Source organism: Phacochoerus africanus, chromosome 2, assembly GCF_016906955.1.
Source record: "Phacochoerus africanus isolate WHEZ1 chromosome 2, ROS_Pafr_v1, whole genome shotgun sequence".
NCBI lineage: Eukaryota > Metazoa > Chordata > Mammalia > Artiodactyla > Suidae > Phacochoerus > Phacochoerus africanus.
This window is the reverse complement of record NC_062545.1, coordinates 171,935,807-171,960,075: the sequence shown is the minus strand read 5'-3', so window position 1 is coordinate 171,960,075 and position 24,269 is coordinate 171,935,807. Positions and strand designations below refer to the sequence as shown.

The 24,269-nt window shown below is 39.9% G+C and overlaps 1 protein-coding gene and 1 long non-coding RNA gene across 8 annotated transcripts in view; one reads left to right on the top strand and one right to left on the bottom strand.

The window, feature by feature from the left end:
* Window positions 1–6,659, bottom strand: part of GEMIN2 (gem nuclear organelle associated protein 2) — a 43,496-nt gene extending 36,837 nt beyond the window's left edge. For 2 of the 6 annotated variants that reach the window (XR_007133165.1, XM_047767219.1), the window contains exons 1-4: window positions 6,478–6,655; window positions 6,026–6,110; window positions 3,861–3,950; window positions 3,524–3,583 (exon numbers count right to left, since the gene is read on the bottom strand). Coding sequence is in view for 5 of the 6 variants with exons in the window: in XM_047767219.1 (XP_047623175.1) it covers window positions 3,524–3,583; window positions 3,861–3,950; window positions 6,026–6,110; window positions 6,478–6,647 (405 nt within the window). In the remaining variant the exon portion in view is untranslated. Of the gene's footprint in view, window positions 1–3,523; window positions 3,584–3,860; window positions 3,951–6,025; window positions 6,111–6,477 lie in introns of all 6 variants that reach the window. The other 4 variants (XM_047767215.1, XM_047767217.1, XM_047767216.1 and 1 more) reach the window with 3 other exon arrangements.
* Window positions 6,660–11,064: 4,405 nt separating this feature from the next.
* Window positions 11,065–18,605, top strand: LOC125119772 (uncharacterized). 2 transcript variants are annotated; one of them, XR_007133167.1, is made up of 3 exons: window positions 11,065–11,361; window positions 17,217–17,443; window positions 18,479–18,605. It is a non-coding gene; the product is annotated as an uncharacterized LOC125119772 (long non-coding RNA). The 2 variants fall into 2 exon arrangements; XR_007133166.1 differs by lacking the exon at window positions 18,479–18,605 and having other exon boundaries at window positions 17,217–17,470.
* The last annotated feature ends 5,664 nt before the right edge of the window (window positions 18,606–24,269 follow it).

Genomic DNA, 24,269 nt, shown 5'->3' with positions numbered 1-24,269 from the left:
AGGACATGAGCCACAAATGTGACAATGGCAGCTTGCAGCAATGTCAGATCCTTAACCCACTGAAGGAGGCCAGGGATCAAACCTGCATCCTTACGGACACTGTGTTGGGTTCTTGACCCACTGAGCCACAATGGGAACTCTATAGTTTGAATTATACTTTATGGACAGTGACAAATAAGAGTGTGTTCAAAAGAGGGTGATAAAGATAGGAGCTGATATGGGACACTAAGAATGCTTACAAGAATAAAGGATGAGAATCCCAGGGAAGGAGACATGATTACGTATTCCACATGCTTAAAGGGCTGTTCAATCAAATAAGAAGTATTTATTCTACATTGTCAGACTGAAAAAAAGCAGGACCAATTAGGAGCTCTCTTGCGGCACAGTGGGTTAAGGATCCAGTGTTGTCTCTGCAGCAGTGCTGGTCACTGCTGTGGCATGAGTTCCTGGCTTAGGAACTTTTACATTCAGCCAGTGCAGCCAAAAGAGGGAGGGAGATCTGGCTTGGGTTGCTGCTGTGGCTAGGGATTCGGTCCCTGGCCCAGGAACTTGCCATGAGTGGGGCTAACGGAAGAGGGGGAAAAAAAGCAGGACCATTTAGCTCAAGAATGCTCCCTTAACAGAACAATTTCTAAAACTTCTTTAAAAAGTATTTATTTTAGTTGATTTATAATACTGTGTTAGTTTCAAATATACAGCAAAGTGATTTTTGATCAGAACAATTTTTGCTGAGACACATCACCTTGCAAATTACTTTACATATGTGTGCAGTTTTTCCCCCTGAGGATATATAGCTTTCATTAGATTCTCAGGATGAATATGCGATACCTAAAAGGTTAAAACCTATTGTCCTGGAACCACCTATCTATCTTTTCCCATTACTCCATTAGGTCAGAGATCATTTCTGCTTCAGGTAGCACTGAAAATCCTGTATATTAAATGTAATGAGTACCACAGAGTTCCCGTTGTGGCTAAACTATAACAAGCCCTACTAGTACCCAGGAGGATGCAGGTTTGATCCCCAGCCTTGCTCTGTGGGTTAAGAATCCAGCGCTGCCATGGGGTGCAGTGTGGGTTGCAGAAGCGGCTCAGAGCCCATGTTGCTGTGACTGTGGTGTAGGCCAGTGGCTACAGCTCTGATTCGACCCCTAGCCTGGGAACCTCCATATGCTGGGGGTGCAACCCTAAAAAGCAAAGAAAAAAAACGTAGTGGGTACTTACTAAATGATTAGATAAATCAATCAATAAATTGTTGTATTTATATAGCTGCCATCAGAGTGTGCTTTAACAATCCTTTCTATTATTTACATATTTCCACCTGCCTTGATGAACATATATTACTGTTATGTAATATTCCACTATTTTGATGATCTTCATTTGCTGAATCAATTATGTTCAGTCATTTCCATTTTGACAAAATTATATCATCGTAATGTTACTGATGCAGTTTTTTCTTTTTGAATTAGTAAGTATATTCCCCCCAAAAAATAGCAAAAAAAAAAATATATATATATGTATCTACCTACCTATGGCCCTCTCCCTCTTTTTACTAAGAGGCCTCACAGCAGAGCTGAAAGGCTTCAGAGTTAGACAAAGATTGGTTAAATCTTAGGTATACCTTTTATGAGTTAAACGATCTTTGGCAAGTGATGTTAGTGCCTTTCATTTTCCCTGGAGCAGAGCTTCCAACTGGTACACAAAGCATATAGAGAGGTCACATGGAATCCCTGAGCTTTCAACTGGTACTCTTAGGCTATGGGAGCAGCCTCTTCCATTTATCCTAATGTGTCATCAGGTAAATAATGTTAGGAAGCAGTGCCTAGAAGAAGCTTCTACAATTTGAAATCTATGAAGCACTTGAAACTGAACAAAACTGAGTGCATAGGTGCATTTTTTTCCCTCTGAAGAGAAATAATTTTCATTTGATTCTCAGGAAGAATATGAGGTTAAAAGTATTGTCTTTGAGGAGTTCCTGCTGTGGCACAGTGGGTTAAGAATCCAACTGCAGGAGCTCAGTAGAAACAAATCCGACTAGCATCCATGAGGACACAGGTTCCATCCCTGTCCTTGCTCATCAGGTTAAGGATCTGGCATTGCTGTGAGCTGTGTGGTATAGGTTGCAGATGTGGCTCAGATGCCACGTTGCTGTGGCTGTGGTGTAGGCCAGGAGCTAGAGCTCCGATTTGACCCCTAGCCCAGGAACCTCCATATGCCAAAGGTGTTGCCCTAAAAAGACAAAAAAAAAAAAAAAAAAGAATCCAACTACAGTGGCTTGGGTTGCTGTGGAGGTGCAGGTTCAATCTTTGGGCACAGTGGGTTAAAGGATGCAGTGTTGCTGCAGCTGCAGCTCAGATTCAATCCCTGGCCTGAGAACTTTCAAATATCTCGAGTATGGCCATTAAAAAAAAAAGAGCTCCCACTGTGGAACAGGATTGAGCACTAGGACACAGGTTCAATCCCCGGCCTAGCACAGTGGGTTAAGGATCCTGTGTTGCCACAGCTGCAGCTTAGGTAGCGACTATAGCTTAGATCTGATCCCTGGCCCAGGAACTCCATATGCTACCAGGCAGCCAAAAAAATATTGTCTTGGAACAAGGTATCCACCTCTTTCCCAATACTCTCTTTTTTCCTTTTCTTTCTTTTTTTTTTTTTTGCTTTTGAGGGCCTCACTTGAGGTATATGTAAGTTCCCAGGGTAGAGGTCAAAACTGGAGCTACAACTGCTGGCTTAGGCCACAGCCACAGCAACTCGGGATCTGAGCCATGTTTGTGACCTACACCACAGCTCATAGCAATGCCAGATCCCCAACACACTGAGCAAGGCAAGGGATCGAACCCGAAACCCACATCCTCATGGATACTAGTCAGATTCGTTTCTGTTGCACCACAGTGAGAACTCCCCCAACACCCTCTTTTATCTACTAGTCCATAAATAACATATCTACTAAAGAGCTTAAAATTATATCTAAGCTAATAAAAGTAGGAAATACTACTTTCTATTAGGCATGGCAAGCTTTATGAAAATGTCACTCACTAGTATTGGCAACACACCTTATCAGGAAAATCCAATAAGTCTTTATTCAATCTTTTTATGAATACTGAAATTGTACTTAAGTTCGTAAAAAGCAAATATTTATAAGAACCCTTAAAAACTTGTGGAGACTGATCTAAAATCTCTCAAGATGTTGTGGATTAAAACTGTCATAAAAATAACTTGCATTACTGATTCTATCCTTTTCAGGCTAGTAAGATAATCGAATTGTTACTATTAAGAGTAGATGGGAGAGAATTAAAATAATATGGATTAAATGAGTGAATCCTTAAGAATGGAAAGGAAATATGGACTATTTCTTTTTTGAGCGGGGTGGCATGCCCACAGCATGTGGAAGTTCCTGAGGCCAAGGATCAAATCCATGCCATGGCAGTGATAATGCCAGATCCTGAACCTGCTAAGCCACCAGGGAACTCCAATATGGACTATTTCAAATAGTTATACACTGTATGATCTAAACAGAGAAACTTACCATGGTCACGTTACTATCCAACTGTTGTGATTTCCAGTGACTTCTATGTCTATTCACACTCTAAAGGAAAATAAGGTAGACAAATGATCTTCTGAGACTGGATAACTGAAAAGAAATCACCGGTGCACAAAAATCTAACAATCCTAAAATTTGGAAAATATGTTTCAGACTATATTATGGTAATGATTATAACAATAATTTGGTAATTAATTCATAAATATTTTTATATTTATACATTAGAATACTAAATTGTATTTCTCCAAATACAGTCTAAAAATAGAAATAAATGGAAGGGAGAGAGGGGTTTAAATTGATTAAATGATGAAAGTACACTTACCTGCCGAACAGTTGAAAACTGTGCCACCTGTTGTTGTTGCCACTGAAGTGTAGGGGAATATCCTTCAGGCGCAGGTTGGCATCCTGAAAGCTAGAGATCAGTTCATAAATGTCAGAATCAATGTTAGTGTTATAACTAGAATCTCTCATGCTTCTGCAAAGTAAAAGCAGAATCAAGACGAAAAATGAATAATAAAGCAAATAAGACTACACAAGAAATAAATTTTATAGAAATAAATTTCTATAAATTTTTTTTCAGATGTAAAAAAGGGAATTCTCTTTACTATTTATGTCTGAGACATAAGACATTAGGAAAAGACCCCTTATATGATCACTTTAGTAAGAGCAATATGGAATGGTTTATAGTTTATATATTTATGTATATATTAAATGTATTAAGAAATCCAAGAGTTCCGGTTGTGGCTCAGTGGTTAATGAACCTGACTAGCATCCATGAGCTTGTGGGTTTGATCCCTGGCCTCGCACAGTGGGTTAAGGATCCAGCATTGCTGTGAGCTGTGGTGTAGGTTGGCAACTACAGCTCTGATTGGACCCCTAGCCTCCCCCAACACCCTCTTTTATCTACTAGTGCATCAATAACATATCTACTAAAGAGCTTAAAATTATGTCTGAGCTAATAAAAGTAGGAATACTACTTTCTACTGTGGCTGTGGCAAAGGCTGGCAACTACAGCTCCGATTGGACTCCTAGCCTGGGAACCTCTATATGCCGAGGGTGCAGCCCTAAAACAGACAAAAAGACAAAAAGACAAAAAAAAAAAAATCCAAATCATACGAGCCCTGAAGATATAATCTAGCCCTACTTTTCTATAACAGCAAAACAGTCTGAAACAAAAAGAGAGATATATTCCAAAAAAAAGAATCTTGGTATGAGTAGAATGTACTCAAGTAATTTAAGACTTTTGACTTTACAAGGTCTACTTCTGTTTCCCAAAATAGCACATAGGTGATAACTGATCACATATTGCCTTGAAATAAAACTTAGTATGGTCTTTTTTTTTTTTTTTTTCTTTTTAGGCCTGCATCCATGGCATATGGAAGGTCCCATGTTAGGGGTCAAACTGGAGCTGTAGCTGCTGGCCTACTCTACAGGCACAGCAATGCTGAATCCAAGCCACATATGTGACATAGACCACAACTCACAGCAATGCCACATCTTTTAACCCACTGAGCTAGGTCAGGGATTGAACCCATGACCTCCTAGTCAGGTCTGTTACCACTGAGCCACAATGGGAACTCCTAGTATGGTCATTTTTTAAAAGCCAGGTATATAAGGTATCATCTTCCAGCAACTAAAAACTTCTGAAAAGGAATTACATGAAAACTACAGTGTCTGAATTAAAATCTCCTGATTATAAACATGAGATAAAGGAATTACTTAGAACATAAAAGGAAAAGGAATTATTACAATTTAAAAACAAATTGAATCCTCTCCTTCCACTGTGGGTTAAATAGCACCTCCTTAAGGAGACCTTCTGCTGCTAATCCCTGTTACTTATTGGTCATTATGTTAACTTTCTTCACAGCAAGAGTCAAAATACGCAATTAAATTGTTTGCTTCTCTTCTTTCTCAGGAGAATGTAAACTCTACAAGGGTAGGGACATATTTTTTGTTTCATCCTCTGTTGTATTTCCAGTGTCTAGCACAACATAGTTGCTTTGTAAAAAGTGTGCTGGATAAACAAATGAAAAGGTTTACAGTGGCAAAATACCTAGAAAAGTGTAAGATATTTTGATTTCAAATTTTTAAAAAACAAAAGCCAGTCAAATTCGGAACATGCAAACTACATTAAAGTTAAATATCAGCCCAAAAATAATTATGAATAAGTGCAAAAAGGTACCTTAAAAATAAAGGATAGCGTAAGTAACTTATTTAAAGCCTCCTTTAGGATTTGATCATCTTCTTAAAGTATTATGAGCAAATCTCCATGAATGCTAGGGTTACCAAAAGCCTCTATGGAAGCAGTAAATGGAATCCGTCCTTTTAGGGGACAAAGTACAAGCAAATGTCTAATTTACTAACTTACTACAGAGTAGTCAAATCTTAACTGATACTGCCTGATACTATCTGATACTATACTTAGAGCCTTGATCTTTTAATTTGTAGTTGGGAGTGGGAAATCCCCTGACGGGTAATAAAACTCACAGAAACATTTACACTTTGCTTCCTTTTCAACTTCTTTGGGTCAATTTGAGCTACCACAACATCTGGACATTGAGCTGCTTCGATCCTACAAACAAATAATAAATGCAAGAAACGTGATTACTGTTGTTCATGCGCAGTAAAACAAGCGATCCACTTCTACAGTTCATTACAAAATCAGAAAAAAAAAGTTCAGAATTGCAATTGAGGTACTAAACGATATATTTCTGAAATTATCTGGACTGAAAGCAAAGAAATTTAAGTTCACGTTATCTTCTCACGAGTAATCAGGTTTAGCAAAATTAAGTTCATAGATGCAATGAAGGGATCTTGATCCGGTCCTAAACTGGAGACGGGATCAGACAGGGCTTTATCAAATTTGGTGGTGGAGCGAGGCACTGGGCGCTGTGCGCAGGGGGAACCACCAGCCCACCACACAGGGTCTAATCACTCACTGGACCCGCCTCAGGTACTCCTGAGGAGTCCTCGGAGGTACGCTGGGATCGAAACCTTCTGTCAAGTCGCAGGGCTCCACTGGCAACAGCTGGGGCATCAACTCTTCCACCGCAGCCTCTGCAGGTACCCACGCCATAGTTTTCAATCCGGCCCGTCCTGCCCGGCGCATGCGCCAAGTCTAGGTCACAGCGCAGGCGCACAAGTGGGCGGGCGCCTTTGGCGCGGAGATGGGCAAGAGGCTGGGTTTAGGGGGCGAAGCTGCGCATGAGCTAACCCGCTGGTTGTCCTAAGGTTAAGGCTCGGGTGGAATAATGAAGACCAGGAATTTAGTTCCTGGTACTAGTGGTTCTGAACTGTTTATGGGGGTTTCCTTCTTTACTCTCCTAAGTAAATACTGAAGATTATTTTATGCATCCACAGTAGTGAGGGAACTTTAAATGTTTTTAAATTAATGAGCAGATTACTGTAATTATCATTTGCTGAGCTCTAAATTCTTAAGTCTCTGGTAGACACATCACATGCATTTCTTCTTTCTTTTCTTGGCTAGGCCTGTGGCATGCTCCCCTGCCAGGGATTGAACAAGCGCCACAGATGTGACCCAAGCTGCTGCAGTGACAACATAGGAGTTTTAACCAGCTGCCCCACAGGGGAACTCTTCCATGGAATAGAAGCAATTGCTGTTTGAACAAAAGCTAGCAGTTTTAGTGACAAGTCTTGTAATTTTAAATGGACATCAGCACCTTGACCTGGTATGTGCTACTTAAACTCTTATCCTCACGTTCATTTGTTGTTTACAGGGATTGGACCAAATTATCATTAAGGTCTATTTGAGCTTGGAATTCTAACTCTAATGTGTAATTTATTAATTAGCTTTATTAACTATTACTATACCTGGTATCATTGTAGTCTTAGGGCATGCAGAGTAGAACATATATGATGCTGAATATTACTTTTTCTAGTGAGTAGTTCAAAAATAGTTGGCCAGTGCTTTATAATGTCACCATCTGAACAAATGGAAGAGAATCCACGTTAGAAAAAATAAGTGCCTCGTTTATAGGGTACACAAAAAAGAAAAAGTAGAGGTGAAACCGCCATCTAGTGGTGACCATGTAAAATTCCCAGAAATTTGTGTTAACCATATTTTACTTACTGCTGGAATCTCCAATTTGGAAATCTCTGTGGGTTCAAAAGTAGGAAGGAAAATACTGGCTGTTACACATTAACAAGTGATTAATTAATGACTGAATAATGTTCAGAATACTTGCCCCCAGATGGTCCCTGGAAAAAAGTTCCAAGGTCAAATATCTTTGGGAAATGTATGCAAATGCCACTCTTAAAGATTCACAATGAATATTAGCGTATTAAAACTCTTGACAAGTCAAGATACCTATTTTACATAATTTGACTGCTGTTTTTGACCACAGTTCTCTCTCTCTCTTTTTAATATTCTCTGGCATTGTAAAAAAAATGCCAGTCTGAAGAAATAATGATCATAGGAGTAATTTGCTTTTTTTTTTTTTTTTTTTTTGCCATTTCTTGGGCCGCTCCCGGGGCATATGAAGGTTCCCAGGCTAGGGGTCTAGTTGGAGCTATAGCCGCCGGCCTACGCCAGAGCCACAGCAACGCGGGATCGGAGTCGCGTCTGCAACCTACACCACAGCTCACGGCAACACTGGATCCTTAACCCACTGAGCAAGGCCTGGGATTCACCCGGCAACTCATGGTTCCTGGTTGGATTCGTTAACCACTGCGCCACGACAGAAACTCCAGGAGTAATTTACTTTTAAAAAAGACTTTTTTTTTGGTGGTGGTGGTGGTGGGGACTTATGTCAGATTTTACATTTTTACTCCCAATCTAAATATATAAAAATGATGATAATATCTTATAACTGTTTAGGTTTTCATGCCCAACTCATGAATATTTCGGGAACATTCATTTTGTGCCAATACCGGCACAACGGGTATAACTAAAAGCAAACAGTTATAATTAGTTGCATGTTGGTAAATGTTTAACAAGCTTCCTTCAGATTCACAGACTGATATCAAATCCAGGGATGTCTATAGATTAAGTTAGAAAGCCAGTAAAGATTATTTTTGGAGATTCTCCCTTTCTCCAATTCAGTTTGACTCTTTTCTCCGGAGCTCAAGAAATTTTCCATTTTCTCTCTGCTCTTCCTCAGGTTGAAACCTCTTAGCTTTCAACATATCAGAAAAAAAAAAAAAAAGAAGAAAAAATAGTCTTTATCATTTACCATCTGGGTCCAGTGGATCCTTTTAAATTTTTATAAATTTAAGTCATTTCATGAATAATTCATATGCAGAGTAAAGGAATATTCAATAAAGCTGTTATAAAAAAGTAAAGGGACAATGAAATACAACTTTATTGGAATTTCAAATAAGTATCTAAACATAGAAAACCCCAATTTTTATTCCATATTTTGCTGGTTTTGAAGGTTCCATTATCTTGGGTAATTTTATTCTTTTTCTATTTTCTTATTATTTTAGATATTTTAAAGCATAATTTGGAACAATTGGTGAGTAATGGTGAAATAATGATGAAGTAGAATGTTTCAAGAACAGGAAAAATAAGATTAGTAAGATTCCATGATGTATCCTAGATTTATAAGAGTCCAGTGGACCCATATGACAATTGCAAATCAAATAAGTTTTATTCTTTTTTTAAAAAATAACTTTTCTCTTTGTTCTCTGGAAGACCTTTAAGAAAGAATAAAAGTCATGAAAGATGAATCCTTACAAATATAACTCCCAAAAGAGAAAACCTCAGAAAATTAAAATTGGGTCCAGCGGGTCCTGGTGATATATCCAAGGGTTAAATGCTTAAACTCATTCACTTTAAAGTATACAAAGACAGATATAAATGAATTTGTTACCAATCAACCCTAACATTTGTTTGTTTGTTTTTATATACAAATCTTCAGAGTTAAAATCCTAATGTGAAGTAAACATTTCGGTTGATGACACCATTTCAAATGATGGTTTAACAATCCATAGTTCCAAATGAAAGTTCCAGATGGGAGGTCTCTTTGACCTTATATCAAGCAATTTCTTTTTCTTTTCTTTTTTTTTTTTTTGGTCTTTTTGCCTTTTCTAGGGCCACTCCCACGGCATATGGAGGTTCCCAGGCTAGGGGTCGAATCGGAGCTGTAGCCACCGGCCTACGCCAGAGCCACAACAATGCCAGATCCGAACCACGTCTGCAACCTACACCACAGCTCATGGCAATGCCGGATCGTTAACCCACTGAGCAAGGCCAGGGATCGAACCTGCAACCTCGTGGTTCCTAGTCAGATTTGTTAACCACTGTGCCACGATGGGAACTCCCAATCCTAACATTTATTTCATTGCAATTTGAAACAAAAGCCACTCTTTCAAATGAAAATATAGGCCTTAAGACTTCTTAGACTTCATTGAGCTGGATAGCAAAGATACATTTCTGGGGATCATGAAATTAATGAAATTACCAAAGGTGCTATACTTTGGTTTATCCTCATTGAATTCCAGGACCCCTATGGATCCTCTCATCTATGTCTATTTACCCTCCTCATTCTTAGATCTTACTTCTTTTTGCAAATATCTTATTCTGCCATTATATCATTGTCCACAGCTATTTACTTGCTGCATTTTCAGTCAAAAATCCTTATTAAGTAGGGTGGCACCCTGAGACCACTTATTTTTCAGGCCTATACAGGATTTTGGTTTGGATTCCCATTTACACTTCAGGATAGTATTAAAATTTGACAAGCAAACTCATTCTCTTCCACCATAAAAAACAAGTTTAGAGAAAGAAAATATATGTTTGCTGCATATCTTATTTCTTGTGAATATACACTTTGAAGAACAAAAAATTCATCTTTTTCTCTATTCTGTAAAATGCTTATAGGGCTAAGCTTTGCAGGATTTCAGGTGTTGTGGTATCTGGAGTTAATTCTGTGAGGAACCTGTCACTGAAGGAGGGGGGTTGCCTGACACAGCCAAACTCAAATGTCTTTCCAACCTGTTTCTGTTTGTCCTATTTTTCCCAGTGTTTTTCTCGGAAAGAGAAGCAGAAAACACATCAAGTTTAATCAACCAAAGATTGTAGTGTGTGTGTGTAGTGGGGGCGGGGGGGGGGGCACGCACTGTGGAAGAAAAGAGGTAAACTAGGAATACCTAAGTAGTATATAAATAGTATGTAAATCCTTGCAGACCAGAGATTTTGGCCTGATATCACTACTGTGCCTGGCACAAAGTAGACAGACGTGCAGTAAATATTTGCTGTACCAAGGGGAAAGTACAAACTTCTCACTTTGTTTTTTTCAGTGGAAATGTGTCTTGTGGTTCTTGGAATCAACCAGGGACCTAGAGGAGAACATGTCCTACAGGATACCTCCATTTCTCTCAGCGAGCTGAGGAGTCTGGCCGCAGAACTTCCTATCTTCTTGCGGCCCGCGGGGAGTATGATCCGCCGTGGCCCCACCCTAGCGCTCCAGATCCGCGAGGGTCTCCCGCCCCTGCTGTGGACCGCTGTCAAGTTCGTCACTGTAGCCACGCCCCTCCGGCTCCTTCCCCCCCCCCCCCCGCCCCCCGCCCCTCACCGTGCTCTGCTCTGCGGGGTCCCGCACCCTTCCCAGCAGTTCCCAGGTTCGGTCGCCCTGCCCCCAGGATCGTCCCCTCTACTCTCCCCTCCTCTGGCCCCGCTCCTCCCCCTCGCGTTCACAGGGCAGAGGCAGCACCAGCTGTGTGTGTCCGGCAGGCTTCTGCATTGAGGCCGGGCAGGGTGGTTGCGGGTCCTAATTGCAGTGCCACAGCTGCTCCGGCTTGGAGGACTGATTTGTAAGGTGGAGGCTGCGGCAGGGGCGGATTTCATACCAAGTGCCACTGTGGTAAGGGTCGACCTCAGGGCTGCCTCCTCTTGGCTTCTTTGAGGGGCTGCGGGAGGTCGGTGGGAAGCGGGGGAGGGGCGGCTGAGCGGCGTCGGGTCAGCGGTCTGGGGTCTCAAGGGTGGTGTCCGCTCTGCCCTCTTGGTCTTGGTACCCCGGGCAGGGGAGGTGCTCTGGGGCTGCGACTGGGCCCCGCAGGATCTGCTTTGAGGCTCGAACCTATCACCTTCTCAGCCACCACTCTTTGCTTAGTTCTGTCCTGGCCTAGGCGGCCCCCTCACCCAGCTCCCCTGGATCAGGTGTGAAAGGTGGGAGCTGGGTGAAAAGCAGAAGTTCGGGCATCTTCCCCAGCATCCCACCCTCCGCTCGGGGCCCATTTGCCTTTCCCATCCCACCCGGTCACCGCTTCTGGGTTCTTCAGCTTCTTGGTTCATTCCTTTAATGATCTGAAGAGCCCTAGTCTTTGAACCGAGGTGACTTTGTCACCTGTAGTCCTGCCTCTGGAATTAAAGGGAATGAGGACAAAAGTGCCAGGTAGAGCTAACACCTTGGGCTCTGATTAGAATTAGACTTTGGTAGGAGTTCCGGTTGCGGTGCAATCCGGAAATCGACTAGTATCTATGAGGGTGCCGGTTCGATCCCAGGCCTGGCTCAGTGGTTCCGTGAGCTGTAGTGCAGGCTGACAGCTGTAGCTGTGATTCCACTACCTGGCCTAGGAACATCCATATGTCACAGTACGGCCCTCAAAAGCAGAAATCAGTAAATAAAAATTTAAAAATCTAGAAATAGAGTTTAGTTTTCAGATCGTACCAATTTACATATTTCAGTTTGGCCTTAAGTGTTTTCTGTTTTGGTGGGAAAGGAAAAGGCATAGTAAGTCTGCATGTAATCACTGGAGTATGTTGAATTCATGTTTTAAGGTGAACTTCCTCAGGCTTCAACCTTCAAATCCGTGGATAAGTGGCCAAGTTAACTTGGTTTAAAAAAAATTTCAGATTTAAATATAAATGCATGTTAAGTCTTTCTTTTCCGGTGGTTTGATTGACATCATTTTAGAGCTCCAGTCATTTTTAATTGACTCAAAATTTTAGGTTTACAAAGGGCCTTGTAGTTTTCTAACCCAAACTCCTCATCTTATTGATGAGAAATTGAGGAACAAAGAGGTTATTTGTCCAATGTAGCAAAGCTAATCTGTTTTCTAACCCATCTTATTGATGAGAAATTGAGGAACAAAGAGGTTATTTGTCCAATGTAGCAAAGCTAATCTGGGGAAGTAGTTGAAGACACTTGATTGAAGATTTTAGAACAGAAAAGTAGGAGAGGCACATTTAATTGTCTATTAACAAGTACATCTAAAGGAACTCAAATTTTACTTTCAGGTTAGGATGTTTTTCACTTGGGGATCCACAAAAGGGCTAAAATGGAATACTCAAAAACCCTTAATTATTATCTAATAGGTAAAGCCTTTAAAAATACTATGGGGGGAGTTCCCGTCGTGGCGCAGTGGTTAACGAATCCGACTAGGGACCATGAGGTTGCGGGTTCAATCCCTGGCCTTGCTCAGTGGGTTGAGGATCCGGCGTTGCCGTGAGCTGTGGTGTAGGTTGCAAACGTGGCTCGGATCCCGCGTTGCTGTGGCTCTGGCGTAGGCGGGCGGCTACAGCTCCGATTAGACCCCTAGCCTAGGAACCTCCATATGCCGCGGGAGCGGCCCAAGAAATAGCAACAACTACAACAACAACAACAAAAAAAGACAAAAAAAATACTATGGGCACATATTTGATATGCTAGGTTAATGTGACTAATGCTTTTTGCTTTTAGTTATACCATGAGAAATTATTTGAAGTAACTCCCAGTGATTATAAATTGTGCTGAAAAAATGGGACATTTCTTTAGAATAGCTTTTTGTGTTTTCTACCACTTTTTTAAAATATAATGACTAGTAAGTTAATGCTGCATCCTAATATAGTGTTTCAATTGTATTTACTTGGTTTTATGCTTTTATATAAATATAATATTACAGGGTAGAATGTTTATCAAATAATACTATCCCATTGGAAAGGTGAGGGAAGTTGGGGAGGTGTTTTGCATGGCCATAACTGGACCAGTTAAGAAGAAGCAGGTGGGGCGTTCCCCTTGTGGCTCAGGTTTAAGAACCTGGCATAGTATCTGAGAGGATGCAGGTTCAATCCCTGGCCTCACTCACTGGGTTAAGGATATAACATTGCCACAAGCTGTGGTGTAGGTCGAAGACGGGGCTCTGATCTACAACAGGATCTATGTTGTGGCTGTGGTGTAGACCTGTAGATGCAGCTCTGATTCGACCCCTAGCACGGGAACTTACGTATGCTACAGGTGTGGCTGTAAAAGGAAAAAAAAAAAAAAAAAGGAAGAAACAGGTGGGATGTTTTTCAAATTATTTCTGGAAAGTGTGAATGTAAGAATAGATATAATTTAGTGAGCAAATATAATCTTAGAGCAGAGATACTAAGAGGCAAATGAATGTGGGAAAGGAAGGGGATTGTGCTCAAATATCACTCAAGTGATATTTTGTATGTATTGGTAGTATGTATGTATTTAGTATTATATTTAGACTAAGTAAGGCTGCGGAGTTAGAATCCAGGTTTGTTACCTGCTGTGGAAACTTAAATCTGGCCATTGCCTGTGTCTAAATGTTTTCTTTTGTGTATAAAAGTTTCATACAACCTTTTTTCTACTAGGCTCCTTGATTTTGAATTAAGCCCTAGAGTCCTAAAGGAGGTGATTCTCAGGTCCCCTTGATACCCTTAAACATTATTGAGACTACAGAAAAAAAAACACAACAACTGGCGCAATAGAAGACAGGTGGATTTTTATATTTGCTTCTCTGCATTCTATTCTAATATATGCTGTTTTATGTAATATGTTGTTTTGGTTGAATTATATGAAGGAAATTTGGCCTTACATAGATACGGCATAGTTGGAAAAAGATATCTTAATACCTTTTTCAGATAATTGTGCATTTTCTTTGATACTACACCCAAACTGAGCAGTTTTAATTAAGAAATGAGTTGTTGGAGTTCCCACCATGGCTCAGTGGGTTAAGAATCCTACTGAAGGGGCTTGGGTTGCTGTGGAGGCTTGGGTTCCATCTCTGGCCCCATGCAGTGGGCTAAAGGAACTGCCATAGGTCACAGCTGTGGCTTGGATTCAATCCATATGCCTCAGACGTGGCCATAAAACAAAATTCAAAAAAAAAAATAGAGAGAGATCAAGAGTTAGTTGCAATGTGGAATCTGAAAAATTAGAAGTAAACTTTTTGTACTCTATTGTATTAAAACCCATTCTATTGGTTTACTTTACGAAAAGTTGACTTTAATACAATATGGTCTATTCTACATTTTGAATGATCGTTGACCATGTGTGATTTTTGTAACATCATGAATTGATCATTTGGGAGACCTTGCTTCCCTGAATAATGTTGACATGCTTCATTATACAATATATATACACAATATATATTATATAGTATATAAAAAATCATGTTATCACCACCAATCTCATCAGAAAAATCTTTATATATTAGGAAGCTGTGAAGTTCTTAGTATTAGATACAAGTTTTCAAAAATTTTATTTTTTTAATTTAAATTTGAGAAAGATCAAATTTTATTATTGGCAACAAATATTGTGAATGGTTTTCCAGGTGACAGGCTCACTTCAGCCATTTTTGAGAAAATATATGCCAAATACCTAAGTACTAATTAAGTACTAGTTATATACTATTCTTGGAGAATTGAGGAAATAGTCACTCAAAACATTTTTTTGTGTTTTGTGGTTCTGATGAACAACCCTGATTTGTCAAGAGTATTTTAATAGCACTTTAATCCTTTTTGCAATTAAGTGATAAACAGAAAAACTTATTTGCTTTACATTCTGTAGGAATAATGAGCAGGATTGCATAGCCCTAGAATTTATACTCACATCTGTACCGTGAAGCTGTTGCTAAAAACCATCTCTCCCAGAGGAGGTCGTTTCTCCTCTTATTGGTGCGCCTAGGTTTAAACTGAGATTGGTATCTTCTCACTCCCCTCTGGTTATCCCAAAGCTTTGTCATTGTCTTTCAACAGCCACTTTTTCTTGAAAGCTCATACTATCTTTCTCAAAGCTGTCTCCTACATTTACCTTTAAAATAGTCTTTTCTAAACAAATCTAGTTAAGATTCCTCTATCCTTTATCAACCTTTGAAAAATCCATGCTCACTTTCTATTATTAGCGGAATTCTTTAGCTGTCTCTGAAATTATGGTAGGAGGAAATAGTGTTTAATTTTTATTTTCTTAGTTTAAAAATTGAGATATAATTGACATATAATGGTCTATTCTACATTTTGAATGATCATTGACCATGTGTGATTTTTGTATCATTTCTTTTCAAAAGGGAAAGTTCTTAGCTGCTTAAGATACTTAGGTTTATTAAGTTTCACTTTCTATAACCTGTACTATCAGAATATATCTGAACATTTTTCTAAAATTAAAATTATCATATCTAATAATACCTTTTCTTCTCTCACATTTTAGAATCAGTTCCTCATCCCATCGTTGTTCTCAGCATCCATGTTGGCTCTTTTGGCACTCTACCTTCATAATTGTTCAGTTCTCCATGTCCTTCATCCTTTCCACAAATCTTTAACCCAGCCACATAGTACTTGAATCTCTATCCTCTCAGACCTTTAAATTTTACAGTTTCCTTGCATCGCTAACTGCTTGTTGCAGTTTGAGATCATGAGATAGAACTGTTGGACTAGGTAGGAGAGCTAGCATCCTAGTCAGGCGGTTAGAGAGTAGCAAGATGGAGATATCTCTTGATACTGGAGCCTAACCAGAGTGGCATCTCCCTCCTGCTGTAGTCAATTTAAATGATTATATTGAAAGTGTATATCTCAAATTAGAGTTTAAAATACTCTCATAGGAGTTCCTGACGTGGCTCAGTGGTTAATGAACCTAAGTATCCATGAGGCCTCGGGTTCGATCCCTGGCCTTGCTCAGTGGGTTAAGGATCTGGCATTGCTGCAAGCTGTGGTGTAGGTTGCAGATGTGGTTCAGATCCCGCATTGCTGTGTCTGTGGTGTAGGCCAGCAGTAGGTCCAACTGGACCCCTTGCCTGGGAACCTCCATGTGCCATGGGTGTGGCCCTAAAAAGATAAAAGACAAAAAAAAAAAGTAAATAAAAATAATACTCTCATAAGTTGGAAAGTTAGAAGTATTCTGAGTTAAGTTTTCTGCAAAAGAGGGTAAGTAATATATAAATCATATGGGACACCACTTATCACACACTTATTTATTGTTCCTCAAATGCCCTATATTTGCATGATATAAAATCACCTGTCTAAAATATAAGTAACTAGTTTAGAAAAATCTTTTTGTTATGTACCCTTAAACAGTCCATCCTAGAAATGTTTAGTGGAAGCTTCTTATTTTCTGGATAGAAAAGCATGTGAATTTTAGAATTTAATATTTTTGGTAATCTGTATATTAGAATAATGAATTCACAAGGCTGATATGAAAAACATAGGGTCTAGATTCCCCCCCCCCATCTTTGACTTAAATAGGGCCTCTATTTTATTATTATCTCTTGCTGAGTTTTTTTTCCAAGAATGAATTAAAAAAGATAAAATACCTCTTATTTGGCCTAATTGGCATCAGATTCTGTAGAGCCATTATTTTGTTATAAATGAGGTCATTGTTGTTTGCTATTTTTTTCCTGAAATTAATATCTTCATTTGGTCATGATTTCCAATGGATTAATAATGCAGGAAGTGTGAAAGACATACTTATTTTGATTTTTTGAAAGCATTTAAAAATACCTTTCAATTTTATTGCAGAAATACCAATCAGACTTTACAATGACAACCTATTTGGAATTCATCCAACAAAATGAAGAACAAGATGGAATCCAATTTAGTTGGAATGTTTGGCCATCAAGTCGACTAGAAGCTATAAGAATGGTGGTTCCAGTAGCAGCCCTATTCACACCAGATTTGCCAACTCTTCAGTAAGAACCTGTTGTGTGGAGTAGGACCACTTGCCGTGCAGTTTTTAATCCTTTGTGGTAATTAAAGTATATGGAAAAAGCTAATGTGTCTGTATGACTAAAAATGTAGTTGCTTTCTTGCTCATTTATATAAAAATCTTTGTTTTTGTCTTGCAGGTTGTTTTTTTTTTTTCAAATTAGATCCAGAGAGCTACTAAATCTTAGTACTATTCTAATTGTAATTAGTTTATAAGAAACCAAGTGCAAAATTGTCCTTATGTAAACTGTTAGAGCTTACCAGTAGTTTCTAGATACTGGTGCTGGCTATGTATCAGTCCATCTTGTGTCATTTGAAATGTGCTTTTTGTTTGTTTGTTTGTTTAGGTCCACACTGGCAGCATACGGAATTTCCCAGGCTAAGGGTCTAATTGGAGCTACAGTTGCTGGCCACAGCCACAGCCACAGCAACACCAGATTCAAGCCATGTCTGCAATCTACACAAAAGTACACAAAAGCTCACAGCAATGCTGGATCCTCAAACCACTGAGCAAGGCCAGGGATCAAACCTGTATCCTCATCAATACTAGAGATGTTTGTTAACCACTGAACCACGATGGGAACTCCCCAAATAGATTCTTATGTCATGCTTTGTTATCTTTATTATCACTACCTAAAAGCATCTTCTGTACTTATGCATTTATATGTTTATTGTCTTTTCCTTCTAGAATATAAGCTCTATAATAGGAACATTTACTGCTTTATCATCAGCACCTAGAATAATGACATTCAATAAATATATTTTTATGGAATAAAGTTTTCTAGATCTGAGTATAGAAGTAACTAAGTCATTTGGAGAAAAAATAGGATTGTCTTAATTTTATTGTTGATATTTGCTATATATTCAAAGTTATAATATATTCATTTTGGTGAACTTGTATGTGTTAAAAGTATGAATTAAATATTGGCAACAGCTAAAAATACATGATTTTTAAAGATCACTTTAACTATCTTTTGAATGCATTCATGTTTCAGAAAGAAATTAATTTTATTGAAATTAGGATTACTGTACAATTGAGCTGAACCATGAGCTACTGTATCTTTTTTTTAAAACAGTCAAGTGGATTATCAAGCAAAATTCTGGGCTTGCAACTTTTGTTATCAAAGGAATCAGGTAAGAAAACCCCCATTGCTGATGTTAATGCTATAATACTGTTCTAACTATGCAGAAAAATGCACATATAACAATAAAGATTAAATAACTTTATATGTGATGAAAATATCAATTTTTTTAATAATTAAATGATCAGGAGTTCCCATTGTGGCACAGTGGAAACAAATCCAACTAGTATACATTGATTCCTGGCCTCTCTCAGTGGGTTGGGGATCCAGCGTTGCTGTGAGCTATGGTGTAGGTCACCGACACAGCTCGGATCCCACGTTGCTGTGGCTCTGGTGTAGTCCGGCAGGTGTAGCTCTGATTCAACCTCTATCCTGGGAACTTCCATATTCTGCAGGTATCCCCTCCCCCCCCCAAAAAAAGAAAGAAAAAATTAAATGATCAAGAAATAATTATTTTCAGTTTAAAATATCATTACTCGGGAGTTCCCGTCGTGGCGCAGTGGTTAACGAATCCGACTAGGAACCATGAGGTGGCGGGTTCGGTCTCTGCCCTTGCTCAGTGGGTTAACGATCCGGCGTTGCCGTGAGCTGTGGTGTAGGTTGCAGACGCGGCTCGGATCCCGCGTTGCTGTGGCTCTGGCGTAGACCGGTGGCTGCAGCTCCGATTAGACCCCTAGCCTGGGAACCTCCATATGCCGCGGGAGTGGCCCAAGAAATAGCAACAACAACAACAACAACAACATCAACCACAACAACAACAAAAATATATCATTACTCACAAATAATTTGTTAAAAAAAATTTTTTTCTACCTATAGTTTCCACCTACTAGTGTATCGGAACTAAATCAACTTGCTGAATTTTAATCTCAGTTTTCTAGCATTGAATATGTAGTTCTGGTAAGAACATAAAAGTAAATCTTTTAGAAAGTTTTAAATATCTAGTAATTTACTTTATACCAAAATGATTGTTAAATTGAGTTGACTTACAAGGCATCATTCTAGATTCTCATGTTGAATTGATGGAACATTGCAAAGGTTAGAACTGTCAAGGTCAATTTGAGTAAAATAATTTTGCTATTGTAGTTATTTGAAGGGTAGGTTAGGATATTACATGGGGTGGTGTGATTTGCTTTACTGAGTAGATCAATAAAAAATACAGTATCAATCTTGCTTTGTAGTTCAGATCACTAGTACTTGGTCAATATAATTATGGAACCTGATGATATACCCCAAGTCTAACAATGAAATTACTCTCGGCATGGCGTCTCTTCTCTTTTATTGACATATTAATTTTTCCTAAAGTAGTAACTATTTTAATTGCCCCAGCTTTGTAGTTAGTTCAGACTTCAGGTAGGGCAAAGCCTTTGCATGCAATTTGGGATAAATTTGCCTCTTTAAAACTTTCAATCTTCCCACTCAAGAAGAGCATTTCTCTCTCCATTTATTCAAATCTTGTGTCATTTTTAAAATGTCTGTGGTTTTTTTTCTCAGAGATTTTCTACATTTTAAAATTTTATTCTTTGGTATCTTATATGTTTTGTGGCCATGTGAATAGAATTATTTCCCCCAGCTGTATTTTATAACCTTATTGCAGGTCTACCGAGAAACTGTTGATTTTTATATTGATATTGCAACCACTAGAATAATAATTAACTTTGCAAAAGTGCATTATGTGTTTATTCCCATTACAGCTCTGCCTAGTCCAGCACCCAAATGTAAGAACATATGGGCCACTGCCTTATGATCATCCAGTTGATTATGTGTCCTCTAGATAATTTATGTTACCATCTTCAAATAATCTCTGTAATATATAAACCTTTTATTTATTTATTTCATGCCTTTGTGCAATGGCTAGAACTTCCAGAATAATGTTGAATAACAGTGACAAGAGCAGGCATGCCTAGAGGGCTTCCACAGGTTAGACAGTCTGGGGCTCTCCTTGGAGTAAGAGGTCCGAGGACCCAAGAAGCTGCATAAGAGTAGGTCATCGCTCATTCCAGCACGCTTGAGGGAGCCGAGCTGTGGCAAGGCATGGAACTGGACCTTGCCTGGAATGCCCCAAATCTGGGCCAGCAACTGGGTTTGGGTCTCGGACAGGGCGTCGGCTCCTTTTTCAGAGAACAGGAGGTATGTGTGCAACTGCTGCACTTCCAACAGCCCTGGAATCTGTATAAGCGTTTGCTCTCTGCCTAGGGACCCACAGGTCCATCCAAGTGGTGGAAGGGCAAGGTGGCCTCTTTGGTGTGGGGCTAAGTGTGGTGCTGGAATTCTGGGTGTGGCTGCCTTCTCCAAGTGGCTCTGGGCCCTTCCAAATGCAGGCACAGAAAATAGACTTTTGGTTCACGAGCTAAGGCAGAGACTCACCAGAGGTGTAGGAGGAGCATCAGGCTCCAGCAGAGTGGCTGTGAGCAAAGGCAGCAGCACCTCCCTCCCTACTGCAGACAACCCCCTCGGGGAGCCAGGAGAGAGAGTTACAGTCCTTTTTTCCCATCCCCCAAAATCACCTTGGTCTTTCACTGGGAGGAAGGTAGGATCTGAGGCTGGCAAGGCGCTGAGCTGCCCGGTGACATGGGTTCTGGCTGTGCTCAGCAGCATCCTCTCTTGTGCTCACAGGCCTTCCCTCACTGTCCATCCCTGGGATGCAGTCACCAGCATGGGAGTGAGGAAGAAAGAGCAGGCATTATCTCAATTCAGACTACCCTCCCACCTCCTGCTACTGAAAGAAAACAGTCCTGGCCAAAGTTGCAGATCCTCTCCTTGTTGCTAGAGTTAGTGACTGCCTTTCATCTTCCTCCTACTTGGCCTCTCAGTGAACCTCACTGCTTTCCCATTCTTCCATTTTGAAGCACCCCTTTGTCTTCCATGATGACCTATACACCCAGTTTTTCTTCCTGTCTCTTGGACCACTTTCTCCTAATCTCCCTGGGGGACTCCTATTCTTCCTCCATACAGTCTTTAAGAGTTATGGTTCTTGAGACTCCAGACTACTCCCCTTTCCCCTTTTCCATCCTCCTCATCCAGGTACCATTCAGCACCATAACATTCACCGTTTTAAATTGTGCCATTCAGTGTCTTTTAGGTATTCACAGCATTGTGTAACCATCATCACTGTCTAATTCCAGAATAGTTTCAGAAAGCTAGGAAGAAACCTAGAAAGAAATCCTATGCACATTAGTCATTTCCCATTTCCCCCTCCCTTCAACCTCTGGCAACTATTTTTTCTCTCTGTGGATTTGCCAGTTCTGGACATTTCCTGCATGTGGAATCCCATGGTATGTGGTCTTCTGTGATTGGCTTCTCATTTATTTATTTTTATTTTTTATTTTTTTGTCTTTTTTTTAGGGCCGCATCTGCAGCACATGGAGGTTCCCAGGCCAGGGGTCTAATCAGAGCTGTTGCTGCCACCTACACCACAGCCACAGCAATGCCAGATCCCAGCAGCATCTGTGACCCACACCACAGCTCACGGCAACGCTGGATCCTCAACCCACTGAGCGAGGCCAGGGATCAAACCCGAAACCTCATGGCTCCCAGTCAGACTCATTTCCACTGCGCCATGATGGGAACTCCAGCTTCTCATTTAGAATAATGTTTTTATGGTTCATTCATGTTGTAACATGTGTCACTACTAAATTCTTTTTATGGTTGAATTATATTCCACTGTATAGATATACCATGCTTTGTTTGTTCATTCATCAGTTAATGGGTATTTGAGTTGTTTACTTTTGGGGGCTATGACAATAATAATCATAATGCTATGAGCATTTTTTTTTCAGGGTCTCACTGTGGCATATGGAGGTTCCCAGGCTAGGGGTCGAATCGGAGCTATAGCTGCTGGTCTACAGCCACAGAAACATGGGATCTGAGCCGTGTCTGCGGCCTACACCACAGCTCACGGCAACACGGGATCACTGACCCACTGAACGAGGTCAGAAATTGAACCTGCGTCCTCATGGATGCTAGACAGATTTATTTCCATTACAGGACAGATTTATTTCCACTACGGGAACTCCCTATGAGCATTCTTGTTTGAGATTTTGTGTGGACATATGTTTCCAGTCCTCTTGGGTATATACCTAGGAGTAGAATTGCTGGGTCGTATAGTAACTCTGTGTTTAAGCATTTGAGGAACTGCTAAACTGCTTTCCAGAGTGGTTGTAGCATTTTACAATCCCACCAGCAATGAGTGAGGGTTCCATTTTCTCCCCATCCTCGCCAACACCAGATTACATTCTGTTGGGAGTTTGAAGTTGTATCACATTGTGTTTTGATGAGCATTCATGATGACTAATGATGTTGAGCATCTTTTTGTGTACTTATTGGTCATTTGATACCATCTTTGGAAAAATATTTATGTAAACATTGGCCCATTTTTATTTTAATTCTTTGTCTTTTTGTTCATGTTTTTTTTTTTGTTGTTGTTGTTGTTTTGGTTTTTTAGGGCCTCACCTATGGCATATGGAAGATCCAAGGCTAGGGGTCGAATCAGAGCTGCAGCTGCCAGCCTATGCCACCACCACAGCAATGCCAGATTTGAGCCACATCTGCAACCTACACCATAGCTCATGGCAACACCAGATCCTTAACCCACAGAGTGAGGACAGGGATTGAACCTGCATCCTCATGGATACTAGGCAGTCTTGTTACCACTAAGCCATGACAGGAACTTCTTAAACATTTTAATTGTGGTTAAGAAAAACACATAACATAAAATTTGCCATCATAACCATTTTTAAGTTCATCTGTACAATTCACTAGTGTTATATATACATAATCAAATTGTATAACCAATCTCCAGAACTGGTTCACCTTGCAGAACTGAAACTCTGTACCCATTAAGTAACTCTCCATTAATCTCTGGCAACCACCATTTCGGTTTCCATGAATTTGACTACTCTAGATACTTCATATATGTGGAATCATAGGTTTGTCTTTTTGTGACTGACTTATTTCACTTAGTGTAATATCTTCAAGGTTGTAAGAGTCCTTTATATATTCTGGATACCAGTCTCTAATCAGATATGCGATTTACAAATATTTTCTCTCACTTTATGTGTAATCTTTTCACTTCCATGATATCATTAGTAGCACAAAATTTCTAATTTTGTCTTATTTTTATTTATTTATTTAAAAATTTTTAATTTATTTTTTGGCTGCATCCGCAGCATTCAGAACTTCCTAGGCCAGGGATTGAACCCACACCACAGCAGTAACCAGAGCCATAGCAGTGACAATGTTGGATTCTTAACCCACTGAGCCACTAGGGAACCCCCAAAATTTCTAATTTTGATGAAATTCAGTTTATCTGTTTTTTCTTCTGTTTCTTGTGCTTTTGGTATCCTATCTTAAGAGACCATTGCTTGGAGTTCCCACTGTGGTGCGATGGGATCAGCCATATCTCTGGACTGCTGGGCCATAGGTTCGATCCCTGGCCTGGAGCAGTGGATTAAGGATCCGGTGTTGCTACACCTGTGATGTAGGTCACAACTGCAGCTCAGATTGGATGTGATCCCTCACCCAGGAACTCCATATGTCATAGGGCGGCCAAAAAAGAAAAGAGGGAGAGAGAGAGACCATTGCCTGGTCAAATAAAGATTTACACCTATGCTTCTTCTAAGAGTTTTCTAGTTTTAGGTCTGACATTTTTAGATTAACTTTTGTATACTGTGTGAGGTAGTTGCTCAGCTTAATTTCTTTGCATGTTGTCCCTGCACCATTTGGTGATAGGGCTGTTCTTTCTCCCATCAAATTGGTCTTGGCACCCTTATTGACACCTTCTTTTCCT